The sequence below is a fragment of the Marmota marmota genome, unplaced genomic scaffold (assembly GCF_001458135.2).
Source record: "Marmota marmota marmota unplaced genomic scaffold, marMar, whole genome shotgun sequence".
Taxonomy (NCBI): domain Eukaryota; kingdom Metazoa; phylum Chordata; class Mammalia; order Rodentia; family Sciuridae; genus Marmota; species Marmota marmota.
Window position 1 is genome coordinate 59,350,224 of NW_026000037.1, and position 10,837 is coordinate 59,361,060.

A 10,837-nucleotide genomic window follows, 5' to 3' on the forward strand; every position below is an offset into this window, starting at 1 on the left:
CCCCCCCCCACACACACATATTTTTTGGAAGGTGGGGCCAGGTATGATGCCCGAATCATTTACCTGGTCATTCTTAGTGGAGAATAGGAAGACTCCTCAAACCACAGAAAATATCATTGTAATAATCTCTAGGAGGGGTAGTGTGTTACTCTGGAAACAAACATAATATTTTTTAAAACATCCTTGGCAGTGTTCTTTGGATGACTTAATATATTGTAATCAAGGGCAAATTTTTTACTCTTTAATTAAGTTCTGCTACAGTATACAGTTCAGGAAGCCACATTTGGAAAATACTTGGCCAACTTTTCTATCATTTCTAAGCTGGAAGTATGTTATGGGAGTTTAAGCATTGACTGTGCATTTTGTTGGCAGCATTTTGGCTGGGCTGGTGCGGGATGCTCCGTGGCTTAGGTTATGTGTATTAGAGGTGGCCAACCACAGCTGCCAGGAGAGCTGTGCTAGCTTGCTGTTGAAAGACGCTTCCCGTTTGTCAGGCTTCCTGATAGGAGACCTGGTGACACAGTAGCCTTTAGGCAGAGCTCTTTGGGATACGGGTGTAGGAAGTGCTGCTACAGGTTTTGTTGGGGGGAAATCTGAGCCATTTCTCTGTGGACAGCTGCATTTCAAAATCTGGACAAGTTGCCGTTGAATTTTGCACGGGCTGCCAGAGTGAGTGTTTTATTTTGATTTGTCTTGCTTTTCTTCTTCCTAAGTGATCATGGCCTTTCTGGAAGTTTCAGAGGACTTGTTATTCACCATCTAAAGTAAGATTCAAAGGAGTTTTCAAACTTATTTATAATTCAATTTTTTCTTTCTTCCTACAGATTTTGTGGAAGTATACTACTTTGTCATTATGAGATGTCGTCTCTCGGTACCTCCTTTGTGCAAATTAAATTTGATGACTTGCAGTTTTTTGAAAACTGCGGTGGAGGAAGTTTTGGGAGTGTTTATCGAGCCAAATGGATATCACAGGACAAGGAGGTGGCTGTAAAGAAGCTGCTCAAAATAGAGAAAGAGGTAAAAAATCTTTTCCTTCTATCAGAAATGTTCATGACAGCACTTATATAAGCTCTTCTACCTAGAGATAGAGGGTCACAGAACTGCAAGGGACCTAGCAAGGTCTTTGGGGCTGATCCATGAGGCCGTTTCCCAATTTCCATTCTGGGAACCCCATAAATAGAAATTATTGCAGCGTGTGCTTTAGGGTTGAGTTCTACTAGGGGTCATCTGAAGTGAAAGGATTTTTTTTTCATGACATGGAAGAACCTTGTTCTCTGAGCTGGCTCTCCTGGAGTTCAGGGTTTTTCACTTCCGAAGGCAGCCAACAGGGGTCAGTAAAGAGTAATGTGTAATGTTTTCATCCCCTTTTATATATTCTTGATTTTGTGGTCCTTGGGAGTTGTCTTTTAAAAAATAAAAATCAATGTTTTTCTACTGAAATAGGCAGTACTGGCTTCTTGTATTTCACCTCTATTTAAGGCTAGACAGAGAGCTGCCCTGCTTTGTAAAATCAGAAAAGGGCCTTGGTTTTCAGAGTATGGGATTCCTGCTGATTGCAGATGGGCTCTGAATTCTGAGACCTTTCATCTTTCTTAGTAATTTGGCCCATCATGGTCCACAAATTCAGTTTGGTACTTCAAGAATAAATCTACTTTCAGAGCTGACCTATGGGGGCTCAGCTGAACTAATTTTTGTTTTTAGTGCTTTTTAAAATTTTGAATGTATTTTAACTGATGCATTAAAAACATAAAAATTACACATATTTTGGGGGTACTCGGTAATGTTTTGATATGATACATGTACATAATATGTAATGTTTCAATCAGCTTAAACATGTCCATCTCCTTACACATTGTCATTTCTTTATGGTGAAAACATTCAAAACCCTTTCTTTCAGCTTTTTGAAATATACACGATGTTATCATTACTGTCATCCTACTAATAACTTTTAATTCCTAGCTCTGGAACTTGTTTTGGTCATTTCTGTTTATGTCTGGTTTTAGCTAATTATTGTTCTTTCCATTATCCTTTTAAAGTGAACTTTTCCATAAATATCCTTTAATCTCCTGAGTGATTTTATTTTTTTCCCCATTAATTGTTGTCAGTAAACCATAGCAATTGATTAGAGAAGGAAACCCAAGTGGGAGCATTTTGTGGGTTTTCTTCCAGCAACCTCTATCATGCTGATTACCAGCCATGTTTCCCATCATTGAAGTTGGGTTAGAAGGACTAAGATACCTCTATATTAGGGTGTCTGTAAGTTTTAGAAAGCATTAACAAGTGAAAACTTTCAAAGCTGGTGTATGTAAAACAGAAGGGTCCTGGCTAGAAAAAATTTGTTCTCTTTCCTCCCACTTCTTGATCAAGAAAAAATTTTCAGAGTAGCTAAGTAATAAGGCCATTTCTTACTCTTGACTAAACCCTTTATGTAGTAAACTTTGCATTATTGTCCCCATTTTATAGAATGGGAAATATAGTTAAGATGTCCCAGGAGGGGCAATTGAAATTCAGGAAGCCAGACCCCTATTTTTTAGTATTTAACTCTGAAATTTCTAGTTGATCAGGCAAGAATAGAAAATAAACAATTCTATCTGCTTGTATTGAAAGAAGTTTATGATAATATTTTTAAGCTTAAGTCATGGAACTTCAATACAATGAACATGTTCTTACATGATTATTGGATTTGAATAAGGATATTATAAGACAGAAAACATATTTTGATAGGAAATATCATTTGCAGTCCATTTACTCCCTACCCTACAAAAATTCATTTGTAATACTTTTTCTACAATGTTTGAGAGAGACAAGAAAATTCATAGGACAAGAAGGAATTGGAAACTGCCAAATCTTGCTTTTGTTTAGGTATTTAACCTAAGTGTGTACAGTTCACAAATGGAGTGTATTACTATAAACTGCAAGGGCATAACTCATAAACTTGTAGGTAGGGGCTTGGGCTAGTAATGGAGCGATCATTATCATTATCTTGTGGTAAAGCACCACCATAAGTACTGAATCAGCATGAGTTTAACATGTGAACAGTTTTGGCTAGGTGCTGGCAGTTATTGGAAAAGAAGTATGCATTTCTTGTGGAAATTGTTGTTATACTTTATGAAATATGTATTGGCTACTGCCTGTACATAAAACATTATTTTATCATGTTTTCTAAATGATAAAATAAAGGTAATAAGCTCTGAATATTTTTCTGATTTATAAATTCAATCCCTTGTTACTTGGTCATTTTTTGCCAGTGAGTTTGGGAAGGAACAGAACATTTAGTAAAATATTTATAACTCACTTCATATGACTCTTAAGAATGACTTGACATCAGACTAAATGCATGTTTTGTGAACTTAGTGAAATATGGAGGAAACATATACCAAATGCTTGACTTTGCTTATGTGGGAGGGTAAAGAAAGACAATTTGCTTCCACTTTGTTTGAAGACCTCTAGTTTAATGAGTTGATTTCCATTGTTGTAGTGAGTATGTATTACTTTTCTAGTGGCGGGGGGAGAAAACCAGCATTTAGTTAAAATTCTCTTTAAAACTTCATTTTCAGGCTGAGGTTGTGTCTCAGCGGTAGAGCGCTCGCCTCGTGTAGAGTGCTCACCTTGCATGCGCAAGACCCTGAGTTCAATCCTTAACACCACATAAAAATAAATAAGTGAAATAAAGGTATTGTGTCCAACTACAACTAAACTTCACTTTCAAAAGCCTTTTAAGCTTAGAGAAAAATGACAGTAATACCATGAACTTGAGTATGTCCTGTCCCTAAACTCACCCCTTAGTAACATTTTACATTTGCTTTCTCTCTCTCTCTCTCTATATATATATACATTATTGATTTATATGTAATCATATTTATTTTTGTTAAACCATGAGAATAAATTCCAGATGTTATAAAACTTTATGCATAAATACTTCAACATTTTTCAATATATAACTACAGTACAATTAAAAAATTCTTATTTTATTATCCAATCTATATTCAGGTTCTTCCACTTATCCCATTAGCCTTTTATGGCAGTTTTTTTCCAACCCAGGCTCCAATTCAGGATGACAGATTGCATTTAATTAGCATTATCTATTTAGTCTGTTTTAGTCTGGAATAGTTTCTTTGCCTTTGTCTTTTAAGATTTTGACATATTTTTAAAAGTACAGCACAGTTGTTTTACAGAATGTTCCTCGTTTTGAGTTTTTCTGATTTTCCCCTCACTTACTGTAAGTGTGTGAAGTTTGACTAAGAATGCTGCATTGGTCATGTGTCTTTGGCAGTCCTCCCTGTGGCTTCATGGAAATTGCATGATGTCAGTTTATCCCATTATGGGTGATGGTAAGTTTGAACCCTTGGTGAAGAGAAGTTCATCCAGTTAGTTTAAACCCTTGGTGAAGAAAAGTTCATAGTTTTTCCACATTAAAAATATCCATTTTCCCTTTGTAATTAATAAGTAAGCTGCAGGTAGATCTTTGAGGTTGTAAATGTCTTTGCTCAACAAAGCACCTTTTTAGTATCCATTGATGATTCTTGATTGAGTTAAATATTATGACAGTTTATGAAGTAGAAAGCAAAAAGTTCCCTCCTTACAAGTTTTCCTAACTTATTTCTTCCTCTATTTATTTATTTATTTACTCACTCATATATTTATTTATTATTTGACTATAGGTTTAAAGGTTTTTGATATTCAAAGTGTTTGAGTCTGTTACTATTGTTACTCTTTTTTCTTTCTTTTTTTTTTGGTGGGGGGTATTGGGGATTGAACTCAGGGGTATTTGGCCACTGAGCCACATCCCTAGCCCTATTTTTTTGTATTTTATTAGAGATAGGGTCTCACTGAGTTGCTTAGTGCCTCACTAAATTGCTGAGACTGGCTCTGAACTTGCAATCCTCCTGCCTCAGCCTCCTGAGCCTCTGGGATTACAGGTGTGCACCACTGCTCAGGCTTGTTACTCATTTTTGTATTTAAATGGTCACAAAGTTAGCAAGTAAGAGCTCCTTCAGACTGGCTCCTGTGTCTTTTTGATATCCTCTCCTCTCCTTAATTTTTTAAAAATAATTTTTAGTTGGACACAATACCTTTATTTTGTTTATTTTCATGCGGTGCTGAGAATTGAACCCAGGGCCTTGCATATGCTAGGCTGGTGCACTCCCGCTGAGCCACAACCCCAGCCCCTCCTCTCCTTAATTTTTTTTGAACATTTATTTTTTAGTTGAACACAATACCTTTATTTTGTTTATTTTTATGTGGTGCTGAGGATCGAACCCAGGGCCTCACATGTGCTAGGCGAGCACTCCACTGCTGAGCCACAACCCCAGCCCCTCCTTAATTTTTAATGATACTCTTTCTGGCACAAAAAGATGTTCTAAAGAACACTCATTGCCAATTCCTGTAGTCAGCCATTCCATCAGGAAGCCTAGAGTTGGTATGGCTGGGTTAGGAATCAAGATTCATTGACTACTAGGATTGTCTATTTTAGACTTTTTTTAAAATATTTTTTTAGTTGTCAGTGGACTTTATTTTTTTTTATATGTGGTGCTGAGAATCGAACCCAGCATCTCACACAATCCCAGCCCTAGACTTATCTTTTTTAAAGAGTCTTTGTCCTTACAGCAGAAGTGAAAGCATTAGATAAATTTTATTTGTGAAAGCATTTAATTTAAAATTTAAAATCGTCCCTCTGCATAGGTAGGATCTGTGATACACTGCTATTCTTTCTGAGTTTAGCAAAATGTATCACAGAAAAAAAAATATTTAAATGTTTATTTCTTTGAGGCAGAAATCTTACTTATACAACTTTATCCTAAAGAAATAATCAGACATGTACAGAAATATGGATATAATAGAGTATCTCTGGTGTAGAATAGTGAAGAATTGGAAACAACAGATGATGCTATAGCCATATAATGAAATTTCATTCCATCTAGAAAAGTATTTTAAAGTTTAGAAAAACACTTGTAATATATTGGTTGCTAAGTAGTGAAAGCAAGTTCAAAACATTATATATAATACGATACCAAGCATGTGCTTGATGTCTGTATGTCGCGTCTTTTTTTCTTTAACATTGGAGTTTTTCTATGATACTTTCATATTTCCTTTTCCCTAACATTTTATTTTGAAAACTTTCTTTTTTTTCACCTACTTGTTGAGCTTATTTTTTTTCTTTCTTTTTTTATTTGTTTGAATTAGTTACACATGACAGCACAATGATCTTGACAACTTTCAAAAGTAAAATTTAAAGGGGTTTTACAGTGGACGTCTATCTACATACCATGGAGAGTCTACCATTGATATAATTACTAACTCGATCACATGTGTAGCCAGCTGTCTATCCTCTCACCTCTCAGTTCATTTTGATGCAGTTCAACTAAGTTACAAAATCAGTATATTTCCCCTTAAATAGTTTATTTAAGTACATTTTTCTTTTGTGGCAAAATTTATATACAAGGAACTACATAGGTTGCTAGATTTGAGAAATGTGGATATCATATGACACCTGTAATTACTTTTTTTATTATTATTATTTTAATATTTATTTATTTTTTTAGGTGTAGATGGATACAACACAATGCCTTTATTTTTATGTGGTGCGGAGGATTGAACCTGGGTCCCGCCAGTGCTAGGGGAATGCTCCACTGCTGAGCCACAGTCCCAGCCCCCTGTATTTACTTTTATAATCAGAAAAATTCAATGGAAAAAGTATAGCTCTAATAGTTTGTTACTGACTAAAGAGGTTCAAGTAAGTTGAGTTTTATAAACCTCTTTCACACATGAATTTTCTAGTCTCATATGTACCTCTAAAAATTTAGTTTTTACTTTTGCGTTGCTTTTCTATAGCAGGACTACCAGAGCACAGTGGCAGTTGAGCTTGTTTACATTGTTGTAGATTTACTTACAGTGCACAGTTTATTTTTGTTTGAAACAAATGTTTTAAACAGGAAAAAAAAATATGATCTTAAGAATAAATACCTAAGGTAAGAATAGAAACCTTTATTGATTCTTGGGAAAGGCCAGAGGAGTTGGAATAGAACTGAACTGCTTTGGCAGAAATTGAAGTAAGGAGGGGAAGTGCCAAAGAAAGACACTGTGATTGCAGTGTCTTATGAGAACTACTTACCCTGAGTAGAACCAGCCCCATACTACACTGCAAAGAGTTCACCAGCTCTCCAAAAAAAGCTTTGAGAAGGATTAATCACACAGCTTAATTTTACTCTAGCAGTAGATTTGATGATGTGTTGAATCAGACATGTCTGCATGTTTTTTGTTTTTTGTTTGTTTTCTCTGGGAAGATGGAAACCTGAAAGCCTTTATGTTAACTTGAAATTTGTTGATATTCAGTGGGTACTAGGAAACCACAATTAAGTATGCGATATGAAAGAGACATTTTTTTCTTTCCCCAAAAGAATAGAAAGGAAATAGAATCCTCTAGAGGTAAAATACAAAAGACCTTTTCTTTTACTTGCCTTGGCTTATGCAAGACACCACTCCCTTTATTTTAAGGGGAAAAAAAAATCCCACCAATTTAGACTATTGTAGAAATGTTAAAAGCCAGATAAATTCAAGTTTCTAAACCTTTTTTACATTATAAATATGTATAAACAGGATTAAAATGTCAACTGGTTATAACAACAGAAACTATCAATTTTTTATATAAAGGGGAAAATATCAGTGTGAATTAGAAAATGAAATCTTGAAGTTGTTGTGAAACTCAGAAACAGCCAAAAATAAAGCCTTTATTATACAAAGTCTATCAACATGACAGTATTCAGTACTTGATATTACAAGGATAGTTAAATATTATCACTTTATTGGTATTTTTAGAGAAATAATACTACCTTTACTTTCTTTTCAAATCTTTTCAATATTTAAATATATCAATGGGATCAATATAAATAAAAATTAAATATCTTAGATACTTGACAACTGCTGTTGAGTTCTGGCAGTTTCTGTAATGATTTGTCCAAAGGGGGCTCAGAGTGGCCATTTGGTATTTTTAGGAATAGAGTTGCCATACTAACATGTTACCTAGGTTGTTTGTTACAGTATCTCCATATGCCTAATCTCTTCCCTATTGCTATTTCTCTCATTATGAAAGGAGACTTTCCATGCATTAGTTAAGACAATTTCATGCAAAAATTTTCTCTCCCCAATCAAATTTGTCCATTCTAGGTTCCATTCTTTTAGGAAAATGGTTCTCAAAGTGTGGCCCCTGGCGGCAGCATCACACATCATCTGGGAACTTGTTAGAAATAAAAACTCTTGGAACCCACCCCAGACCTGCTGAATTAGACACTCTGGTGGGTGGGGTCTGGTAATCTGAGTTTGAAAGCTTTGCGGTTGCTTCTGAGGCCATTAGAGTTTGAGAACTATGGCTTAGGCTGTACCTAGTCAATCATGTCACATTCAGAACATCAGTGTGTTAGCTTCTGTTTGGAACTTGAGATACCTTGTTAAACTTGTGGTAGAGAACTTTTTGTTCTTAAGCCCTTAAATGCCCCCTGTGCAGATGACCACCTGGGTACAGGCCCTGCTTTGCAGTGTCACTGAGCATAAGGAAGTAAGGGCTGACTTAGGAATGCAAAGATATGTGAGACCCTAGATAAATACCTTCATATTTGAGTCCCTCCCCACTTTGGTGCTACCCTCACTTCCACCTTTGTTTTAAAAATGGTCTGACCAGTTATAGTGCTCACATCAAATAGGGTTGTTGAGGATTAAATGAGATAGTATACATAAAATATATAGAAGAGCGATGGACACATGGGAAGACTTGGGTAACTGTTAACTTCCTTCACAATGCTCTCTGAAGTCAGACTAGCAGGTAGGTGTCGTCTTTTGTGAAGATTTTGGTTTGTTCATGCCTAGGACCTCATGTTGAGAAGGGATCAGGTGTGTGTTAGTCACTGTGACCAAAGTACCTGACAAGAACAGCTTAGAGGAGGAAAAGTTTATTTGGGGCTCACAGTTTCAGAAGTTCAGTCCGTAGATTGCAGACTCCATTGCTCTGGACCCAAGGTGAGGCAGAACATCAAGGGTGAAGGTGCTGCCTTTACATTTAGCAGGAAAGGGAGTCATAGTAAGGCTCAGTGTGACTGTGAGTGGGCAAGCATGTGTGCAGTGTATTTCATATCTCACATCTGAGAGCAGGGTTAGTCTTTGCAGCCGCTGTACCATCCTGCTCCTCACACTACACCAAGTATGATTATCATTATGAGTCCAAATTTGGTCTCAGCCCTCTGCTTCTTCAGTTCCTTTATAATTTTATAATTTCCTTTGCTAGGTCAGAAATTAAGGTTCAGAGAGGTTAAGTAATGTGGCTAATATAGACAGCATCCTTTGTGGAAATCTTCCTTGGAAATCTTCACAGCCCTGGACACAGTGCCTTGTTCAGTGAAAACACTGAAATATTTGCTCCTTGACACTTGGTATCCTGTTGCAGTGGGCTTCCCTCTCATTCTCATTCATCCAGGAAAGGTATCTTGTATTGAGTTACCTATATTTTCTGAGATCAGGCGAGTTCAGGATAGTATGGCCAGAGACCAGTTACCTTTATTTTCTTCATTTACTCTGCTTAAATCTGTGAGGACAGTGCAACACATTGTCTTTACTGTATCACTGTGAATACAGCAATAGGGTGGCATTCAGCTACAGAGTAGCAGGACTTTCAGTTTTCACCTTTTCTTTAGGGTACCTTATGTTTGAATTTATAAATGTCTTTGCTTTGGTGCCTTTTAGATAGTCATGCCTTTACCGCTTAAGGAATCTTACACATTTCATAGTGCCTTAATTTTGTTCTAAATCATCACTTTGAATTAGGAAATAATTAATTTAGAATAATGAATAATTTTATTTGATAATTAGTTTCATCATCCATAAGTATATATTGAATAGCCATCCATTACTCAGCTGTTTTCTCTGTGATATTTCTGTTACTGGGAGCTTGTAATCTATGACACTCCAAGGTGAAATGTTATTAAAGAGAGAAAATTTGACACATGTTGAACAAATATATAGATTAAATGAATACATATGTATTACCAATATATCTGTTGATAATGTGAACCTCATGGGAGAGGTTGGTGAGGAAAAGCCACTGGAACCAAGAAGAGTTTGGAAAATTACCTGTATTATAAATAATGTTCTCAGTATATGAAATGCAGGTACATTGACACAAATCATTACTGTATGGTACTTTTTAGATCATTGAGGTGACCATAAAAATGTTTTATTTACAAGTGAATACCTCTTTTTTTTTGTTATTCAGTCTTTTAAAGTTTTACAAATCCTTTCAAAATTTTTGTTAGATTACATATTTACTATCTGTGGCAGTTATTTTCATTTGCCATAAGAGGAGCATTATTGCAGTGTTATTTGAGCTTTTCATTAAAGTCTTATTGATCTTGGTATATTGAGCAATAAACATCTCAGTTAATATTTGTTCTCTAGCCATGCTATAAATATTGTGCTGAAATCAAATCAATTAATATATTCCAGTAAAAATGTTCTGCCCTGACTAACCGTATGATACAAAGTTGGGCTTTTGCTGCTAGAACAAACAGTATGCAGCATGAGAAACTCAAAGCCTCATAGAGAACAATGGAACAACTGAAAAATTAGAGGAGAGGAAGAGCTGCCTATGAGTTATTTAGATAGTTTCAAAATAGATATGATTGGCTCTTAGTCTTCAGAAATAGAATTCTCTCACTTGGGTATTAAAAGCTGCCTAGATTTTTCATCTCTGCTCCCTGGTGAAGACAGGAAGTCACTGTCATGAAATTACCCAAAAACTTAAGTTTCAAGTTTCTTGATTCTTGGGTAATTCAAGGTCATGTTATAAAGTCCC

General features: G+C 35.7%; 1 protein-coding gene across 6 annotated transcripts in view; it reads left to right on the forward strand.

Annotated features, from left to right (window-relative positions):
- Map3k20 (mitogen-activated protein kinase kinase kinase 20) overlaps nt 1-10,837 on the forward strand; it is a 172,541-nt gene that overhangs the window by 11,072 nt on the left and 150,632 nt on the right. For 2 of the 6 annotated variants that reach the window (XM_048812504.1, XM_048812505.1), the window contains exon 2: nt 825-1,017. In XM_048812504.1, the coding sequence (XP_048668461.1) occupies nt 859-1,017 (159 nt within the window). In that variant the 5' untranslated portion in view covers nt 825-858. Of the gene's footprint in view, nt 1-82; nt 670-824; nt 1,018-10,837 lie in introns of those variants that run through there. The other 4 variants (XM_048812503.1, XM_048812506.1, XM_048812509.1 and 1 more) reach the window with 4 other exon arrangements.